Source organism: Talpa europaea, assembly GCF_964194135.1.
Source record: "Talpa europaea genome assembly, chromosome: 2".
Taxonomy (NCBI): domain Eukaryota; kingdom Metazoa; phylum Chordata; class Mammalia; order Eulipotyphla; family Talpidae; genus Talpa; species Talpa europaea.
In genome coordinates, this window is record NC_140068.1 from 48,903,528 (window position 1) to 48,926,076 (window position 22,549).

Here is a 22,549-nt window from a genome sequence, read left to right on the forward strand (position 1 = left end):
AATGTTGATATCCTTAATTACCGATTCCAGCCTGGAAAAAAAAATTTGTGTGGTTTTCAGTCTGGGAGTATGAACACAATCGTAGGTCATCAGAGTTTGGTGTAATCTGGACAATGTAGTCCTGATAGAGTAGTCACACGTAACTCTTATGATCAGGAAAGGGGAGGTATCTAAAGAAACTAATGTTTCAGTGCCTGAATATTTTTGAAGAATAGGAATGAAAACACAGTATACAAACTAAGGCCCAATAAAAGAAGATAATTTGTAAGAACTGAGATGCATATATTTGAGGAAACATAAAGATTTGCAAAAACAATTTTGAAGCTATATCCATCAATTTGCTTCTTGGGGCAAGTGTTGGGATATTAAAAAATAGAAAACAGTTATTTATCTACTTAGTATATTTCTTTTATGCTAAGAATAAAATAGCCTGTGGATTAGAAATGGTAGTAATGATTTGGGTCAAGTGGAATTTATGGTTGGAAACATTAAAGTATCCCAGATGTTCATTGTGCAGATGATTAATCTCTCATAAACCTGATAGAGTTTTCAGAGTCTGATTTACCAGACATTCAGTTTGATCTTTTTTTATCTCTTATTAGCATTCATATATTTATAACTTAATTATAGCTTTAAATTATGGAATATTTCAAGAATATGGAGAATTTCCGAAAATAACATGACACTGATATACTTGCCATGCACCTTTAACAAGTGTTAAATTTTACCTTATTTCCTTCATATTTTTTTTCTTTTAAAAAATATTGCTAGTTACTTTCCTTTTATCACTTCTCACTCCTCTTCAGTATACTACCTTGAAACTCATGCATGTTTCTACATATTTCTATGTGACAGGATATAATCCAAGGTATAATGAGGGGAATTAGTGGAAAAGAAATGGGACTCCTTGATTAGCTTGGTAAATACAAGATTTGAAGTAGAATGACAGGTGTCTTCACCTGTTTAGAAGTCACTCATGTGGAAGAGTACTTAAAGAATAGAAACAACATCCAATACTTAGTGATTTTATATTCTGTTCTTATATGAACTTTTTATAAATATTGGTGTTCAACTTAAACATGGCATTTTTATCAAAATGTCAATAAATATGATTTTTCTAATATCTTCATGTAAAAATTGTTAACCAACAATTTTAGAAAAATAACTCCATGTAAAAAATTGTTAAAGTTGTTTCATGCTGTGATTTTGGAAACATCAGAGAAAGCAAAATTTTTAAATATGTTCCTAATGTTTTGATGATTTTTGAAGCATGGTGTTTCTTTTAGTAAATAAATTTTTAAAAGATAGGAAATGTCATTTGCAACATATTTTTCCTTAAATGTAATACATATAATTTTTTTGCTAAGAAAAAGACTTAGAATTTAAGATGTAAGAAGGAATGAAAAATATGGACTAAACTCTTTCAAACGTCTGTCAGTTTAGGGAGCTGTGACTAGCAAAGGATGGACTTTAATAGGGAAGTGACAATTCAGTTTAGAAAAAGACAGAGAATATGTAGTTTTGTGAATTGTGTGACAGGGCGCATTTCTGACTAATAGCATAAGGGAAAAGAATGCCCTGTTTTTATAATTAAGTTTGTGTTCATAAATAGTGAAATAAACAATTGAGATCAGAATGTTAAGATAGTCACGATAGCACATTCTTTCACACAGATTAAAGCATGTGTTAAATGTGATAGAGTAGTACAAGTGTTCTCACTATATGTATTTGTTCTCAATGCCCAATGAGTTAGTAATTTCTTTTTGTACTTTGCTGTTTTCAGATTTCTTGTTTAACACATAATTTCATTTGACTCTTAATTTTAGTGTATTAGTTGACTTTTATCTCTGTACTTTTTATTTGCCCATTGTGTTCAACTTATTCAAATAATTAAGTGTACCAGTGATGTGACTCTACTACATTAACCAGCTGATGACCATAAGATGCAACACAAGTAAGGAATAAAATGTAAAAATTCTCTTAAGATTTACTATGAAAAATCACCCCTTTTTGAAATGGCACAGAAGAGGATTATATGTATGATATATCTGTTAAGGCTGATGTCTTCTGAATTCTGATCTTGACTGTTAACTATACCGCAACCTTTTAAGAAGGTAAAATTAAATATAAATATTCCAGTTTAATTTTCAGGATATGGTTTGTGGGCATGTACTTCCATTTAAAGTATTGAATCTTAAATTATAATTGTACTCCTTTCACAACCCACTCCATTATTCCCTATTTAACTAACCTACATTATATCATTTTGACTGTTTTTTCCCCTCCTAATAATTCTCCAGGATCCATGATTACTAACAGCTGATTATTGACTTTATACTCATTAAGAAATGTAGTTTGGCTGTTCTACAGATTTTATTTATTTGTAATGAAAAATACACTAACTATATATTTTCTTAAAGTTAACCACCAAGCAGTCTCAGACTGTTTTTAGAGTTCAGAAGCAGTTTTTGTAATATAAAGGAGGTATCTTAACAGTTTTCTATGTGGTGATTCATAATAATATGTACTAGAATTTTAGCCCACTGATTGATTATTGGTTAGTATCATTTCACAAAAGAAGATACACTACTAGCAGATTTTCTTTCTGACCTACTTGAACGTTAAAAAGGACAATTGGCTTTTTTAAGACCTTTAATTTTTTACCTCTAAATATCTGTAATCATCACTCTAAAGATTCATTCAAATACTCACAGGTAGGTGCTTCTGTCTTGCAAAAATGAGCTTTTAGGGTTTCAATCTTTTAGACATTACATGTATTTTTAGGTGCTACAATTTTTTTTAAGGGATTTTTTTTTTTTCATTTATACATTTGTCATTTTGTAAGCCATATTGATGTGGAATAAAAATTGCTAAGTTAAAAATATCTGTGTAGACTAACTAGTTATTTTTTTACTTGACAATTTTTTTTCAGGTAAAGCAGTCATAACTTCTTTTTCCCTCCAGTTTCATTGAAAAGTAATTGACATACATTGCTTAAAGATGTGATGATTTGATGCATATACATTGTGAAATGGTTACCACAGATGGTTCAGCTAACATCCATCTAGTCATATAAATATAGTAAAAAGAAAGAAAAAATAGAAGTTTTCTCCTTGTGATGAGAACTTTTAGGATTTATTTTTTAATAACTTTTCTATATATCAGACCATATGCAAGCTATAAGTTGTCATATTGTACATACATCCCTAGTATTTATTTATCTTATAACTGGAAGCTTGTGCCTTTTGACTACCTTCCTGTAGTGTTTCCTGCCTCCACATCTGCCTCTGGTAACATAACTATGAATCTAATATCTTTTTCTGTGAGTTGTGTTTTTTTTTTTTTAATTCCACATATAAGTAAGATCATACAGTATGTGAAAACCATAAATTTTAACCTTAGATACTATGATGTGTTCTTTAAAACTTCCTAATTGAATGTTTTTTTTTCCTTTTGTCTGGACCTCAAATCCAGCACTTAATAACTCGTCTTTTATGCCCCATTGTCCTGTAGTCCCTGTGCTATAAAGCCTTAACCCTAGAAACATTACCAGCCTTTGTTTCTTTGCCAATTTTTTGCCATTCGAAATGTGTGGTGTCCAATATGAGCTGAGCATTCATTGCTACCTGAAAATACTTTTAGAGTTTGTTGGTTGGTTTCCTTGTGGTGGTGATATAGTATTTGAGACCTATATTTGGGTATCTGTAGAAGTCATAGTGAAGGAATGTTATAGTGCCCACAAGAAGAATATTTTGTTCTTTTTTTTTTTTTTACCAACAATAGCCAATGTTTGAGTAAAAAAACTTGGGAGCCAGGAGAATTTTTCAACACTGGTAGCAATTGCTTTTTAACTAATTGGTTTCTTTTTTCTCTTGTATAGTTCAATGTGTTGAGTGTGGTTACATCTCTTCTTCCCAATGGATAAATATCACCTTGTTCTGTTTGGTTTCAGGTTTCTCCTTGTATGGGTCACTGATTGAATAATATAGATGGCTTTACCTCGTCTCACAGTAGCCTTGCGTTCCTTTTCAAATGTCACCAAGCAAGATAATTACAATGAAGATGTGGCTGACTTAAAGGTAAAATTTTAAGATGAAAAACCACTATAAACATAGAATATAGGCAGATATCTGACATTCTTTTTTCCAGTTTTGTGTTCTTAAAAATGGCAAGTTTTCTCTTTCTTGGTATTGTACCAAAAAGGGGAATAGGTATATTGATGTCTCCTATGGGATTACTTATATTAAACATCTATGATTATATTGTCATTACTCTGAATTATGATATTGAATCCTTTTTTAAACTTTCTGTACCTAAGGTTCCTGTTGCAGTTGATTTTGTAATTTAATCCAGTAATTTACCTCTGGATCATCTGAGTACATGGTAAAATTTATGTCAAATGGACAGAAATAAGGTCTATTCTATAACATGGGAGATGTGAATATTGATCTCTTGAACTCATTCAGTAGCTGACCTCATATATATATATGTTTCTTATAATTGCTATTTATTACTTTACAGGTCTGACAGTATATGAACTGTACATATAAAGGAATGAGCCATATAATATAGTGTATGAAAGAATTGGTCCTATACTGTTTTCTTAAAAAAATCACTCATTTTAATTGCTGGCTCCTTAATTTGATTCTATTATAAAATATTTTACATTGTTTCCTAGTAGGTTGGGATTTATTGCTTAAAGTCCTTATGCATTTTTACAATTAATAGCTTCACTTAATGATTGATACTAGGAAAAGATTTTTAACTGACTTTAAATCGATGTTTTCTCTAACAGTGATACAAAATTTTGCTACACATGAACAGTTAAGGTTTTTATGAGAGTTGTTTTGCATTGTTCTTAGCAATTAAAATAATATGTTCTATATATAGTTAATGTTGCTATCTTAAATTTTTCTATATATATCTACATATTATGTTGTCTTTTTCAGGTGAAGAGATCTAAAATTCATGAACAAACTGTAGGTTTGGACCAAACATGGAAGAAGATAGTAAAATTTTTGAATGAAAAACTGGAGAAGAGTGAAATGCAAAATGTAAATGAAGACTTAAAAGATATATTGCAGGCTGCAAAACAAATAGGTATAGTTTTTTTTGTTTGTTTTATTTTAAAGAACAACTAAGTTTTAAAATAGATTCCTTTTAAGCTATATGCTATATAGTGGAAAGCTAAAATTTACAGGAAGTTACTCATAATTATGAGAGGCAGTTTTATCTGCTTAGGAGCTTATAATAATGTCAGGGAGGCAAAAGTAAATTAGTAATTACAATATAGTAAAAAATGAAGTATTTATAGGAATTTAGAATTTGGAATACAGTGTTTTAATTGAGTATGGGTAAGGTAAATAAAAGTTTAAGGAAACTTAAAAGCCAGATAGCTCAGTCTCTTATAGAAATCTACCTAATACACAGTGAAAAATAGTACCTGAAGCTAAACTTTGTTTCAGTTCTCTTTGCACACTAATATTCTCATCAGCTGGAGAAAATTATAATTAGAGATTGTAATAGTATACATACAGGCTACTTTCCCAAATTTGAGGGGAAAAAAAAAAACAAACAAACAACTCTTTGGTAAATTATCTGAGTTTGTTCAATGAAAGTCATCATTTCATTCCAAACTCTGATAACTAAAAAGCATAGTTAACATTACGAGATAGTTTTAAATTTTCCAAAATCAGATAACTATCTCCAAAAGTTTAAACTCCTACTCTGACCTTACGTGATCTAACTTTTATCTTGCTATTGACCTTGAGTCATCTTTGCTTTTACTAACTTTTCTGACACAAAGCCTTTTCTTCCTAAAAGCCATCCTGGTGGTGCCTGTTCGGGGGTCTTTGTACATGCTGAATGTTCTTTCCTAATCTCAAGAGTGGGTAGATCTTTTCTTGTTATCTGAACTCAGCTAAAAAATTATTTCTTTAATGAGGCTTTCACTGACAATTTGTTCTCAAGTTACCCAGTCACTATCTCAAAAATTCCCTTAATGTTTTTTCCATAACATTTGTTATTCTCTGATATTTTGCTTACTTTGTGTATTGCTACTAGCATTTAAGATTTGTAAGAAAACCATCTTATTTTTCTTGCTCAACACTCTACCTCCAGTGCTTCTAATAGTGCCTGGCATATTGTAGGGTCTTGATGAAGATTCACTTTATACATAATGAAAAAAGTTTCCGCACATGATTTCATGGTAGATTAAAAATTTAAATCATTACCATATATGCTTGTTCGTAATTTTCTTCCCTACACTAACTTTGGGAGGTGCTTCTGTTATATTTCATACTTCATCAAATCTTTTTTTTTTTTTTAAAGATTTATTTATTTATACAAGCACTGGGTACAGTCAGAAGCGCGGGAGGGTGAGAGAATTCACCACAGCCAGAGTGGGGAGCAGAGCAGGCAGAAGGACTGAAGTACACTGCTGAGGGGAGCAGCAGGCGGCAGGAGAGGTCTGCGCGCCATGTGGGACCCTCCTCTGGTGGCCGGGGGGCAGCTGGGGATCGAACAGGCGCTGCAGAGGCTGTGGGCAGCTTCACAACCCAGCACTCAACCGCTGCGCCACCGGGGAGGCCCATAAATCTTTAAATGCATTTTATGTATCTCTTAACCATATATCACTTCCTATGTTTGTAATCTAGTATAATATTGAATTGAATGCCTTCATTGTTTAAATCGTGTAAGTAGAAAATAAATGTCATATTTTTGCAATTAGAGGATCTGAAAACAAAGGGCTTTAGTAAGATGGCATTTACTTAGCCTAGAGGAATTAGAGGATACTTTGATGAGATTTTTGATAGCATTTAGCATGGAATCATACTTTATAATTTAATAATATAGAGGTAGTTAAATTCATTGTAAAATAGTAAAAGTGCAGAGTTTCCAGTCTAGCTGGATTACCTTGACTTGTCTTCATCTCTAAGATGTTACTAAGACATTAGGGGCCACGATGGTGGGGGTTTGTGCTAAAGAATTGAGGGGAGGGAGGTGCAAGAATGGTCCTGCTGAGTTTCCTTTCTCTGCTTTAGTTCCATTATTAAAGTGCTTCAGAAAATTTAGCAAAATCAGTAAATAAAATATTCAGCTTGTTTAGCATAGTGACTGCATAGTTGTTTTACTTATGACATAGAAATTAAAATTTTTAAAAAATGTTATCTTTTTAGAATACTTCCCTGAATTTCTCTGACAAGTCAAAAATCATTGTTTTAAATGCCAGTCGTTAAACTTAATAATCCTAGGAATTTTGGTGAGACATCTAATACATCCACAGGGACTAATCAATTAACTTATATGATTAGGGAATTTATTATTGTGAGGTGGAATGTCTCAAAAGACTATTTCATGGCAGATAAAAATCTTAGGATTGGATTTAGGCAAATACTCTGTTATATGTACTTTTTAATGCTATGTTTAAGTTGAATAGCTATTAACCTTAGTGAAAATAGTATTTGACAAGTAGTTAGCCACTCTTTCTGAAAGAACATATTGCTGATACTGGAAATGTAATTAGAACTAGCAGCTTTGAAAAGATTAGTCTTATATAAAAAAATGTCTTTGTGATTTTTCTTACATTGCAATTTTGGCATAGGTAATTTTGGTGCAATTGTATTAGTGGAAAGGTAGAGCAAGAAAATAAACAAGAAAGAATAATCTTTATGTTTTATTGAATATAATAGAGTATGAGGTACCTGTATAAGACCATGTATATTGAGTAGTCAGAGTAACAGATTTTTTTTTTAAGTTGCGGGGCCAGGAGCATCTTGTTCAACTCTTTTCCAATTCCTGACAAAACAGGGCCTGTGAAGGTCAAATGAATCCCATGATTGAGTTGTTGCCAAAGTAGGACTAGACCCAAAATCTGAAATAAATGTTACAGAAATCCTAGATTCTTTCCTGTCTTGTAGTCACAGGTCATATTCTTCAACTCTTCTTTTCAGGTTTTCTTAAATTCACTTCCTTTACATATTTATCATTGCCTTAGTTTAGACTTTTACCATCTTGCTTCTGAACTACTGCAGTTCAAATTCTTCAGCGACACTAGACTGATCTTTGTAAAAGTATTCCCAACTTACCCTTAGACCAACTTCCTTAGAAAGAACATAAAAGCTCCTTTATAAAAGAAAGGAGATGTACATTTACCTGCTTGTCTCCTTGCCATATTAGCACCTCCAACCTTTATTGCTAACATATATGCATTGTTTTACTGTGTTAACTTCCTGAGTAGTGCTTACTATTTTTTATTTTCTTTCTCGTCACTTATATGTTAAGAGAACTCTCCCAGTTGTGTTCCCCTGTAAAAGACTTCTCACCTCTGAGGAAATTCCTTAGACTTCATTCATATCTTCTGTTACTGCTTTCTAATTTTAATAGACTATATTAGACTGTCATCTCTTTCATACATTTTGAGAGTACTTTCTCACTGGTTCATAAGTATTTACTTATGTATCCTTTCTGAGGGAATGTGAAGCCTTGGCAATACAAGGACAGAGAGCCCAGGGATCAAAGCATCTTTGTACTTTAGTGCCTAATATGTTTCAAGGAATACAATAGCAAGATATTCAATAAATACATAAAATACTGAAACTCTAACTAAAGGTCTTCTGTTGGCCTTTACTACCATGATGCTGACAGTGTCTTACAGTGTCAGTTTTTTGTGGTGGTTGTTTTTTTATTTTTCCTCTCAAGATTTACATTTAATATATTCCCTTACACATTTTATAATTTTATTATCTCCTCAAGATTATTTTAATAAAACTGAGCTTTAGGGAGGAAATATGAATTATTGAAAGTAATATTCTTGGGCCTAATAATCTTAGTTTTTAAATACATAACTATCTTCTCCAGAGGTTTTGAAGATATGCGTAGTCATATTAACCTATTTTCTATTGGCAGTGAAACTTTGTCAATACATTTTATGTGCTCTAGGTAGCAATATTTTTGAAAATAAAGAGAACAAGATTGAAAGTGGCAGTTAATAAAATGCATCATATATTAGGCATATATTTCTGTTATGAGTTTCAAATTACTATTTCAGGAGACTGATAAGATTCACAGTGTAGATAGAAAGTAGGATGATAGAGATAAAGAATGGTGCAAACACAAATTACAAAACTGACAGTTTCCTAATCATCTGTGTAACTAAATCTCTCTCCTCCCAGAGCCAGAACAGAATGTTTGAAGTTATTACAAAACTTTGTGAGCAAATTATTTTAGTCTGATCTGGATATAGAGCCAGACTCACCCAGAACCAAACTTCTTTTTTTTTTTTTTTTTTTTCAGTGCTCAGATGAAGTAGCTACTCACAGATCTGTTTGTTTTACCTTCTCTAATTTACAACCCTTGTTTTATCTGGATTTTGACATTTCTCATGGCTTTTGCCTTTAAGATAAATATGAATCAAAAGGTAGGTTGGAAAGGAGTTATGATTTAGGTAATTTGGGGACTATTAGGTCTTTTAAGTTATCGAGGAAATAAGATTTTATTTTTTTTAAATATTTATTCATTTTACACAAGAACGGGGGTACAGGCCAGATGCGCGGGAGGGTGAGAGGTTCACCAGAGACAGAGTGGGGAACAGAACAGGCAGACCGACGAAATACACTGCTGAGGGGAGCAACGGGGATGACAGGAGAGGTCTGCCATGCCATGTGTGACCCTCACTGGCCGGCCGGGATTGAACCAGCGCTGCAGAGGCTGCGGACAGTTTCACAGCACGGCGCTCAACTTCCTGCGCCACCAGGGGAGGCCCAAGATTTTATTATTAAAAAATGAGAAGTAAAAAACCAAGGGTACAAAGTGCTTATTAAGCAAACACTAGAAAAGGTATAAAAAGATTTTAGCAGGATCTGATCATTCTTTTTGTAGAAGTAAGGGTAGACGTTTAGAATAATAAAGGCCTATTGTGTACTGGACATGGCAGGGCATTTTTCAAAAGTATTTTTTTTTAAATAGCTTTTTTGAAAATTGCAGATTCCAAAAAAGTTCAGAGTTGTACTTCCCATAAATTGGCAGATAGATAATTTGGAATAACTTTCTGTTAAGAGTAACTAGAAAAACTGTAAAATAAAAAATTTGTTTGGCTGCATCACAGTATACTACCAGAGCATTGAAGAACTCTGAGGTCAAGACCTGGAAGCAGAGATAAACCCAAAAAATGTGATTCTGGTATTTGGACCACTTTATCCTAGAGGTGACAGTCCATTACAGAAGAAGAGGCCAAATGGAGAAGAGGTGGATGAGAAGATGAGCAGAGCTTTTGACAGATTCACAGGACTAAGATGACAGTGATTCCAGTCGACAAGAGAAGAAATAGAAAATATGAATATTTGACTATTAAAGAGATTGAGTTTATAATTAAAAATCTTAATCTATATGCCTTGATGGCTTTACTGGGGGATGCCATATAATGTCATTTCTGAGGGTATTTAGATTAAAGGAGGTTATAGACAGAAAAATGATATGTAATTTCCTATCTTTGACTCCCGAAATCAGGAAAAAGTTATAAAGATGCTTTTGGCCATTGTAGAAATTTGAATATATGGTGGATGCCATTAGGTGAGATTATGGTGCTGTGGTTGTATAAGAAAATATCCCAGATCTCCAGAGACACATACTAAAATGTTTTGTGAAATGTCATGAAGACAGTAATATACTGTCAAATGGGTTTTTAAAAAAAAACAAAAACACAGGAGATAAGGGAGATTTGTGTGTGAGTGCACAAGATATCACTGGATTAATAAGTAGGAGTAAATGTAATTCATGTAAAGAAATAAATATTTAAATATCACATGATTAGAAGATGAAGTAAAAGCATTTTATGAACATCTAATATCAAATAATAAAAATTCATAGCAAAATAGGAATAAAAATGAAATTCCTTAATTTGATAACAGACATCTATTAAAAAAACCTGGCTTAAACATATCTAATGGCATAGTATTGTACAAGTTTCTTCTGAGTTAGGAATTAAACAAAAATGTCCATCACCACATTTATTTCTCACCGTACTGCAGGACCTTGCTAATATAAGGCAAGGAAAAGAAAGTTTATAAAGATTGAAAACAAACTGCCATTATTCACGTGACTTTATCTTTAGAAATGGATTAGTAAAGTCAATATAAAAATCTATTTTATTTCTATTTGCCAGCAGCAAATTTGAAAAATGCCATTTACAAAAGCATTAAAACTCATCCCATACATAGGAATAAATTTAACAAAAGATGAACACTATTTCGCAATGAGAAACTGAAATATTATTGAGAGAAATTTAAAAAGAACTAAATAATTGGAGGAGTATACAAAGCATTTGAACCCTATTAGAAAAATACCATTTTTATTAAAAATTGAGCTACAGATCCAGTGTGATCTCAAAATCTCAGCAAGTTTGATTTTGAGTTTGTGTTGTTTCTGTGTGGAAATTGACATAATCTGAGCATAGTCATATGGAAATTGAAAGGCAAAGAATAACCAAGTCAACCTTGAAAAATAAAGGAGAGTTTATTATACTGTATATTAACATTTGCTGTAAAGATCAGTAATTTTAGACAGTGAGGTGTTGGTGCAAGAATAACAGGTAAACCATCAGAAACTCACTCAGGGATACTTAATTTGTCATGAAGGCCATCAAGTAGTGAGACGTGGCTCTTTTTTTAGTACATGGATAAATGTAATTTTTAAAAAGTACCTATATAAGTAATTCTAATCAACATATAGAACAAAACTTGAAACTTAAAATCTTCTAGAAGATAATGTACAAGAATTTCTTCATGATCTTTGCATGTAAAAATTTTTTTTAACAGCATTCATAAAGGGAATGGTTGCTAAACTGGATGGCATAAAATTGATACTTTTTATTCTTTGAGAGGAAGGCAAGTCGTAGATATAACTTCAGCATATATGACCCTAAAGAGAGCTTATATCCCCGGTAAGAACTCCTAAGAGGTCAATAAGGACAGATAGTCCTATATAAAAATGGGCAAGAACCTTGAATAAGACTTCACATAAGATAATTGAATGACCAATGAAAGTGAAAGGGTGCCCAACTTTATTAGTAATCAGGGAGATGCCACTATATGCCTATCAAAATAGTTAAAAATAACTGGCATACTAATTGTTGATAGAATAAAGAATGTGAAACAATTTTCATGGCTGATACAGTTTTAATCAGTACTATTGCTTTAAATAGCTGCTTGGTAGTATCTACTGTGGTTAGGCTAGTCTCAGTTCATATTATACATTAATATGTACATAAATATCCCCTTAAAATGCTGGGTCATGCATACCAAAAAGACTTGTTACTTGCAGTAACCTCTAAAATGGAAACAACCTAATTCATTTTTTAGTGGCCATGACATAAACATTATATAGGTAGACTGTCTTATAGTAACAGGAATTACAGGTGAAAATAAGTTAATGGTGACTAAAGAAGCCAGATAGTATGATTCTATTTATTCGAAATGAAAGCTAGGCGTAATTAATCGCTGGTTTTAGAAGTCAGTTTAGTAACTTTTGAAGAAGTGGGTAACGACTCAAAGTAAATATGGAAGTTGTTTCTGGGGAATTGATAACGTTGTATTTTTGGAAGTAGTTGCCCAAATTGCACAGGTGTGTTCATTTTATGCTTATTTTTTTGAGCTATATGTATATTGTATACATTCTTAATTAATTCAATAAAAAATGAAAATTATGACTTTTATATTGGTAATTTCATAAACTATTTTAGATTGATTAAAAAATGAGAGACACCTATGTTCTGCCATTTAACTTAGCTTTCTTTCCTTCATTTTTTAAGATTTATTTATTTATGTACATAAGAGCTGGGGTACAGGCCAGAGGTCTAGGGGGTGAGAGGATTTGCTGGAGACAGTGGGGAACAGAACAGGTAGATTTGACTGAAGTACACTACTAAGGGGAGCAGTGGACAAGTAAGGAGGTGTGCTGAGCCATGTGGGTTGTTCCCTGGCACACCAGGGCAGGATTGAATTTGTGCTGCAGAAGCTGTGGACAGCTTCCTAGGTGGTGTCTTAACCCCTTGTGCCACCAGGGAGGCCCCACTTTCCTTCATATTTTTTAAAAAATAAAGTTTTACCAATTTTATTGATCAGAACTCCTTATACAGTCTATATTTACATCATAAATATAGTAGTTGTTATTTATCATTTTTTTATTTGTATTATTGCATATTATACATGTTTAAAAATATTAGGAATGTATTGAGCTCATTATCAAAACTAGTTCAGGGCTGAAGACAAAGAGACCATGGGGTCTATTTGTTTAATCTCTTTAACTCCCTGTATTAGATCCAAAACTTTGTAGTGTTAGAGCCTAAGACTGCTTATGGCTGGGCCTGTTCTTCACGTTTGTTACCTTTTGTTTACCAGATGTCTGCTCTACTTCTATAGATGTGCACTAGAAATTTCTCCTTTAATTTTTTGAGACTGCATTATGATAATAGATTTTCTAATAATTGAACCATCATAGCATTCCTGGAATAAGTTTCGCTTGCTTATATTTTACTTTTAGATATATGGATGAAACCAGTAAGCTACTGCTTTGTTTAGATCATTTGCAGCTATTTTTTTGTACTATTTTTATTTTATTTTGGTTTTAAGTTTTCATACAATTGATTTTCTGTCGCTTAGAATTACTTTAACTTAATGAGTTAATATATGTGATTTTCACATTTGGTTCTCTTATTTCCTAGTGGATTGATTAATCTCTCTAAACCTGTTAAGTCATCTATAGAACATTTCCTGGAATATGTTTCATTCAAAATTGTTTTCTTATGATGTTGGTGAGGGGAAAAAATTATTTCTGACCAAGATAGCTGTCTGTGTGGAGTTTGCACATTCTCTCCTTATTAGTGTGGGTTTTCTTCAGGTATTCTCCCATATCCCAGAGATGTGCTTGTTAGATTAATGGGTGTGTCTAAATGGCTTCAGTTTGAGTTAGTATTGATATGTGTCTAAGTGCATTCTACATTGCAAGGACATCTCATCCATGGTTGATTTCTGCCTTGTGCTGTGAGCTGCTGGAATAGGTTATTGCCACCTGAATTGACATACGTGGTCTGAAAAAGGAATGAATGAATCCCAATTGTTGTTTAATTTAGAAGTGTTTTGGGTCTTTAGAACTCTAGTGATGATTTTGTGATCAGAAGTGTGTCACAGGAACTTACTGTTTATATCAGTTAGCCTGTAGTAAAATTGTTTTCTTACGTTCTTTTGCTTAAAATTACATTTTCTCAGAAACTATCGATTTTAAGTGAGGACTTCCTGTAACTTTGCATAGTTGTGATGTGAAGCAGTAGCACAAAGTACCTAGAGTAAATCCTGGTAAATGACTGTCACTGAACAATTTTATTGTAATCTAGATGTATTGGTAGCTATTGGCAACAAATAGTTGCTCAGTGTGCATTAAATGTTTTGATAGATGTATGTGCCCAGTATGTGATGATATGGAAGGGGCAGGAAACCCTACAGGAAAGGATTTGTAGAGAGGAAAACTTGGAACAGAATTCTAGATGTGTTTTGAATGTTTCAGAGACAGAGGTATTGTGCAGGACAGTTTCACAAGAGAAATCAAAAAATGCTGAAATAACTTAACATTATAGATGACTTTGGAATTATATGAGCTCTATAAATAGGCATTTCAGATAATTTGGGAATATGACAGGATAACTGTAAATTGAATGGTTGTTGTAGCAATGGCAAGAGTTCAAAATAGGATCAACTTCACAGTCTGTTTTAGTTTATCAGTATATTATTATTCTTTTATAAGTTGCTATGATTCTATTAACATAAGAAAATTGGCACTGTATTCCTTATAGAGATATTTTTAAAGTTGCAGTTAATTTTCATTATAGTATTACCAGGTAAAGTACTACAAAGCATTTGCTAAAAGGATGCAACATTACTGAAGTGTATACTTTTTTTTTTTTCTTTGTACTGGTTTACAATAATATTAAAAACCCCATTATACCCAAAAAATCACCACAAGCAAGAATATGAAGGAGATGGAGAATGAATGCTGATATGTGGACAGCATGGGGAATCCAGGTATTCCCTTGGGGCGGTGTGGGATGGAAGCCCAAAGTACAGATAGGAGGCCTTGGCGTGGGCCCTTTTTGCTGCCTAGGAGTATACTCAGAGAGGGAGTGGGGTTCAGAGGAAACATTCATACTAGAGATGAGGGCAGTTGGAATATAAGCATTACAGTATATTTTCCATGCAGATAGAGGTAGGACTGAGAGCTTCAGAGACTTGCACCCATATATAGGAACAGAAGGGGTTTGAAGATGTTTGAATTAAAGCTCCCATCTTGTTGTCTGGTCCAGTCTTAAAATGGGAGGTCACCATTTTGGGAGAGGCACTGGAAAAAATTCATCTGGCTTGGAGATGAGTCAGTGGATAAGGGGAGACAGTGGGACTCCTTAAATTTAATTTAGAGAATCAAGAACTGGAAGGGGACCTTCGGTGAGATGGTGACCAATACCTTAGGAGAAGGCATTACACCAGAAGCTGTAGGTGCTCCTGAGGACTCACTGATGACAGAAGATAATTAAGAACAATAAATTAGGACTTAATGTTGCTTTCATTTGGCATAACACAATCAGGCTTTTTTTTTTTCTTCTTTTTCTTTTTTCCTCTTTAAATATAAGGCAACTTGCCAACACATTATTTAAGAACTGGTCTTCAGTCACATTGCTTCAGATCACTAGAGGATTTCTGGCTAAAGAACACTGGATAGGACAGTAAACAAAATTTTTAAATAAGAACATTAGCTTACATTCCCCAAAGACAAGAAGATAGATAAGGACTTATTTGGTGGGGGGAAAAAAAACAAAAAACCAGACCCTAACTATGCATCTTTAGCAGAAGACAGGTGCAAAAAATTAGAACCAGAATAATCTTAAGTTTAAGATTACAGGAAAATTAAAAAATTTCTATCCAACTGTTATTTGCAAATGAGACTTGTTAAGTGTGGAGTGGATGGGGGTCTGCACAAAGAATGGGCTATGGGCAGAAGAGGCTATTTCCAGTGTAAGCTCATTGACAGCTATTAGGAACATGCTTATGTAGTAAAAGGAAGGTTTCTGAGAGAGAGCGCTTAAGGCTTTGTGGTTTTTTTATTTATTCATAAGTGGAAGGTCTGCGAAAGGAGGTGCTAGGGGGTGAATGTACCAGTGGGGCAACTCTCACACAGTGCTACGTAAACCCCATGCTAAACGTTCATACAGAAGCATGATATTTAAAACTTAAGGGTATAGAACAATATTCTTAGCCAGTGTAGGGAGAACCAAATGTTTAACTTTTGTTTTTTGGTGTTCTTAATTCCGAACTGCATTGTCACCATCCCTTACCTACCTAATTCCTCAAGTAAGAGCCCCCCCCCCTTGTTTTTTTGAAGCGATGAGGCACATGATATGGCGGCAGGTAAGTTAGGAAAGTCAGGAGTCAGAAAGAAACCTTGGATATACTAGATGTCACTGCATTTCTGTAGGACTGGAAAGGGGACCTAGGAACCAAGATAGCAATACAAAGATTCTTTCCCCCAGTCTCAAGGCTATGGTTGAGTGCCTGCAGGATGCGGATGAGGATTGCAGTAAAGACAAGTACAGTGGCCCTGGGATTAGTGTGGATATAAAACAGAACTTTGAGGAATGGAAGGGAGATGAAGACTAGGTCAGTTTTGATTTGAGATTTGGGTAAGTAAGGAAGTCACTTCCAGAGTGCTTAGGAAGTCTGGCTTTTCAGTCCCAAAATGAGATACAGACAGAGGCCTAGCTTAGGGACCTGGACACCTCTGGCTACCTCACCTAGGGCCTTCCCTTAGTCCACACCTTTGTCTTAAGGGGAAAAGGCAGATGTGCAGGAATGACCGTAGGTGCTAGTGGGAAATAACCACGAGGTGGAGGAACTGACAGATAAGCAGCTGAGAGAAAAGGCTGGGTTTGGAATTAAGTCCTTGTATAAATTCCAAAGTTGTTGGGATGGTTAGAGGAGAGTATGAGGGCGCAAATGATCTTCCTATGATATTAGATCCCACATATTCTCACTCTTAGATTTCTAAGAATGATCATATTGGAGCAATAAAACTTTGATCTAATTGAAAATAAGATTAGATCTAGGAGGGTGATATATGATGCCTAGCATGTAGAGGGTGGCACCAGTACTTATCTACTCAGGATGCTGAATATGAAGATTTCAACTATTTGTGGGACCGAGGATTCAAGTACCACAGCTCTGTGGTACTTGATTGCCATGGCCAGCCTGTTCTTGCAAGCAGACCTGCTAGAAACCCCCACTGGGCAATCCACTGTTTGCATCAAGCTGTTCTGACTTACAGTGAATACCTTAAAAACTTTTTTTTCCTGGTTTTCTTTGGACATTAAAAACAAACAAACATGTATATATATATCAGTTAGTTTAATTTAGTGAGCTAGGTGATTTGTTCAATGATAGTTTATTTCCTTAGTGATATTCAAAATGATGTTTTATAGGAAACTTTCATATAAAATCTAATTGAAATTTAGTTATTTGGTAGTTTGAGTAGTCAAGTTGCAATTTGATGCAGGATTTTTTTTTTTTTTAAGATTTATTTGTTTATTTATACAAGCACTGGGTACAGTCAGAAGCGCGGGAGGGTGAAAGAATTCACCAGAGCCAGAGCGGGGAGCAGGACATGCAGACTGACGAGGTACACTGCTGAGGGGAGCAGCAGGCGCGGCAGGAGAGGTCTGCGCACCATGTGGGACCCTCGCCCAGCGGCCAGGGATTGAACCAGCGCTGCAGAGGCTGTGGGCAGCTTCGTCGCCCAGCACTCAACCACTGCGCCACCAGGGAGGCCCTGATGCAGGATTTTATAATACTAGAAATGATAATGGATGCTGACTTAAAGTCTACACTATGAGTATCCACATTTTGTGATGAATATACACAAAATGAAGTAACTGACTTTAAAACATGGAAATGCTTTGGACTATTTTTAATATCTTGTGTTACTTCTCTTATTCTCTATCAAATATATTTCTCTATTTGCTTTCCTTTAATTATTTATTCTCCCTGAAGGCAATAATTTCTATACATGTAGGTAGGAAAAATACTAACATTTATGCAACTCCTTCACTGTGTTGAACATTTCTTGAATACTTTGTCTACTGAATGCAAGGTTTTGCTGGAGGTGCTTTGATTCAGAGTTATACATTCTAAAATAAATTAAGTTCACTATATTACTTATGCAACTTTATATAACATAAATTGTTCATTTTATTCCCTCAAAAAGTCATATGGGAAAGGCTTACCTCTATAACATCTTAAGTTTGATAACTTGTTGATTATTCAAAAGATGATATAATGCCACAAAAAAGAAAAAAAAATGATTCTAGCTCTATGTTGCTTAACCTCTGTATCTAAGTTTCACTGTAATATGAGGAAAATACTCAAGATTAATGTTACAATTTTAGATACTGTGGTTAAAAACATTATACTAATAGGTTCTACTAATATGTAGAGGAAAAAATGATAGGGATATGGTATAGTGTATGACTCGTTCTTTCTATATTTTTATTTGATATCCTAGAAAAGTTGCTGGTAAATAATTTAGATATTTATTAAAGAAGTCGTCATAGTTATTAATGTATGTTAGCTAATCTTTGTTCAGATGTAACATATGGATAATTTTTTCTCTTGCTTCTGTTTTCACAAATGGAATGAGCTTAAGTTGACAGTGATGCAGGGTTGTAATATTATAGTATTTACAGTTGCAGATCAAGTTTCAGGGGGGAAATGGACATTGAAAGTTTGGATAGAACATGGAAAAATAAATTTGACAGCTTTGAACATTTCAATATTAAGATATAACTTCACAGTTGAATATTTAGCAAAGAAGGGTAAAAATGGTTTATAGATCTATGTATTCAATTTTCAATTAAACTTTTGTACTTAAAAAATTCTTGTACTTTTTAAAGGTAGGCTTTTAAAAAGTTAGAATTTACAGGTCTTTAATTCTTAATATTTTGCAATCAAATGAAAATATAGACGTAAATTCTATTGAAGATATTGGTATCTGTGAAGTGAACCAAACGAGAATGTGTTATTGGTGAAAAGTACTCTAGTTGTCTTCTAAGTTTATCTTTTTAAATGTATTGCAGTTGAAATGCTAGGTGTATATTGTCACTTTTATTGTTTACAGTCTTGTTCAGTATTTTATGACTAAAAGAGTAGATATTTAAGTAGTCCAAAAATTTCTTTATACTAAAGGTTCACAGTTTTTAAGTTTCATTCAGATTTCTCAGTTGATTAATGTATATTTGATTCGTTACTGAGATGTTTCCTTGAGGACAAAACTAAACTTAAAATCTTATTCTCTGAAAGATTAGCACAACCAGTGCTTGAAAAAATGATAGCACGAAAAGAACTTCACTTAAGAGATCACTCAGAACTAAATTATATGTAAAATATCAATAAAAATCAACCGAAAGGTTATTTGTGAACACAGTTTTCACAATCTAAATGTTCAGATTTGTATAGTGTGTAAAGAAAATAGCTTCTTAATAAAAATTTCTTCGCTAGCAGCTCACCATGCGTTTTTCGAGACCCTCCCCCTCCTTTTTTCCGTGTGGCGCTTTATTTGTGCTGGCTCAGCTGGCTCATGAGAAGCACTGTATCTGTGCCTTCTAATTCCACGTTTGTTGAGGGGAGGTGGAACCTGCCAGAGCTTTATCAAGCCAGACTTCTGATTGTAGTCCTTTTATTCACGTTTTACAGACATCGTTCTTGTAATAATTCAGCCACCAAAAGATCTGAGCGCTGGCATCATGGTTGCCTGTGCCAGCAAACCGGGTTTCTCCTTCAGTGCTGCCGGGTTCTGCAATAATCTGCTCCAATCCCGAGCTTTCTCCTCATCCGGGTAGTTGGATGACGCTAGTCGCTTTGTGGGTCCACGTCATCACAGGTTGACCCAGAGCTACAGTGCTAGTCTCCGCCCTGGTTGGGGAGGTGGAGGACAAGCCCGTGTATTGCGGGAAGGCGGCGTGCATGAAAGTCATCATTGACTTTCCAGAGAAATTAGAGTCCCAGGGAAATTATTTATTTCCTGAGTGAACTAGTCTCTTTGTTGGATAGTCAGTCGTGGCGACAAATACTGTTCTCTACCGCTTTACAAAAATTGAAACTTCTGAGTAAATCGGTGCCGTTGCTCAGTTTGAGAAGCCACCTCTCGGTGATTAACGTGTGTCCATTCTTAGCAGCCCAACTCAAAGTTGTGGTGGGGTTGGTTATGCAGAAGTAGTTAGTATTTTGGCAGGGGCATGAACTTTTATGAACCACAATTATCCTATTAGACTTTCATTTTAAGCAATAATTTGTTTTTGAAATTTTATCAATAAATGTCAATTCTAATTTAAAATTGAAATCCTGATAAAATTATTTCTTATCTTTGTACACATTTGTATGAGTCTACAATTATTTCATTTTTCTTCAAAAGTAGGTTCATAACTTTTCCTCCCACTTACTATGTTGAGGAATTTATTTCATGGCAAAATATATGGATCCACTGCATTATATTCAATGAATGTTAAATACGTATGTAGTATAAATTAATCAGTGATCTATAAGTTAATTTCATTTTTGGTAATGTAATTAAGACTACTCTCCCATTTTTACCTTATTTACTGGGGTTGTTCACTTATATGTTATTTAGTAAATGAGAATCAGAGGTAAATTTTTTTGGAATCTGTGGGGAATCAGTATTGTATATTAAAAAGAAGTTTCTTTAGGAGTTAAAAGGCTGCTTTGAATCTTGTTTAATAACTAACTAGCTGCCTGACCTCCAAAATTATTTAACTCTGACTCTCCCATTTAACATCTGAATGATAGAAAGTGTTTTATTAGGAAGAATTGAAATAATGTGAAAGTTCTTAGTAGATTGTCTTAAAAATATTCCAAATAGCAAAATGATAATCCATACAATAGAATGCATATTTTCTTTTTATATATATAATAGTGTTTTTTTAAAGATTTATTTATTTTTATTTATTTATATAAGAGCTGGGTACAGTCAGAAGCGCGGGAGGGTGAGAGAATTCACCAAAGCCAGAGCAGAGAACAGAACAGGCAGACTGACGAAATACACTGCTGAGGGGAGCAGAGGGTGCGGCAGGAGAGGTCTGTCACGCCATGTGGGGCCCTTGCTGGTGGCCGGGGATAGAACCGGCGGTGCTACAGAGCCTGTGGGCAGCTTTGCAGCTCAACCGCTGCGCCACCAGGGGAGGCCCAGAATGCGTATTTTCAATTTAGATATAGAATGAGTTTGTAATGTGATTCCCATTTTTTGTTCAGACTTTACTGTTCCCAACCCTGTTGACTTAACTGTAGAATTACCATAATTCCTAAGTTACTTAAAACCAAGTATCATATAGAGACTAAATAAGTAAAATGTGCATAAATGCTATTGCTATTTTAAAGGTGTAATTTAATTTATAGGAGATTTTTACCATGTATTTTCCTTAATACTAAAAGAATAGGGCCTCCCCAGTGGCGCAGCAGTTGAGCACTGGGTTGCGAAGCTGCCCACAGCCTCTGCAGCGCTTCTTCAATCCCTGCCGCCGGTGAGGGTCTCACAAGGCAGGACAGACCTCTCCAGCTGCCCGCTGCTCCCCTCAGCAGTGTGTTTCGTCAGTCTGCCTGTTCTATTCCCCGTTCTGGCTCTGGTGAATTCTCTCACCCTCCCGGCTTCTGACTGTACCCAGTGCTTGTATAAATAAATAAATATTTTTTTTTTTAAATACTAAAAGAATAGATGGTACATTTCTTGTAAATGTAAAAGTAGACTTTTTACTAGAAGAAATTGGAAATAACATATATATTTACAGAAATCTGTTTATCTTCACTTATAAATTATTAGTCTATACACATTTGTGAACATAATAAGATAAAGTAAAAAATTGCTGAGGTAGGGCCTCCCTGGTGGCGTGGCGGTTGAGCGCTGGGTTGCGAAGCTGCCCGCAGCCTCTGCAGTGCCGGTTCGATCCCCGGCCACAGGGTGAGGGGCCCACATGGCCCACAGACCTCTGCTGCCGCCCGCTGCTCCCCTCAGCAGTGTACTGCGGTCCTTCTGCCTGCTCTGCTCCCCGCTCTGGCTCTGGTGAATTCTCTCATCCTCCAGCGCTTCTGACTGTACCCAGTGCTTGTATAAATAAATAAAAATAAATCTTTAAAAAAAAATTCAAAAAAGGAAAAAAGGAACACTTTAAAAAAAATTGCTGAGGTAATATGTTATAGTGTAAAATTACTAGTCAGGTATCATTGGGATCTAGGTTCAGTGTAATTTAACACATCTCTGTTGAGGCACCTATTTTGGACTAGGCCCAGAGAAGGGACTACGATTATGTACCCACCTTGAAAGAGGCAACTGAACTAGATTCTAAAACATGGGTAAAATTTGAATAATCGGAGGTCTTGGATAAGGTTAAATAAAGGCATGGAAATAGGTACAGAATAAGACAGGACCTGGTTTTCACATGTTAAAAAATTCT

At 34.4% G+C, this 22,549-nt stretch overlaps 1 protein-coding gene across 1 annotated transcript in view; it reads left to right on the plus strand.

Moving 5' to 3' along the window:
• Positions 1–3,989: 3,989 nt before the first annotated feature.
• Positions 3,990–22,549, plus strand: part of ASCC3 (activating signal cointegrator 1 complex subunit 3) — a gene marked incomplete at its 5' end in the record, with an annotated part of 257,934 nt that continues 239,374 nt past the window's right edge. The window contains 2 exons of the mRNA XM_084227788.1: positions 3,990–4,079; positions 4,950–5,100. Of these exons, the coding sequence (XP_084083914.1) occupies positions 3,990–4,079; positions 4,950–5,100 (241 nt within the window). The remainder of the gene's footprint in view (positions 4,080–4,949; positions 5,101–22,549) is intronic.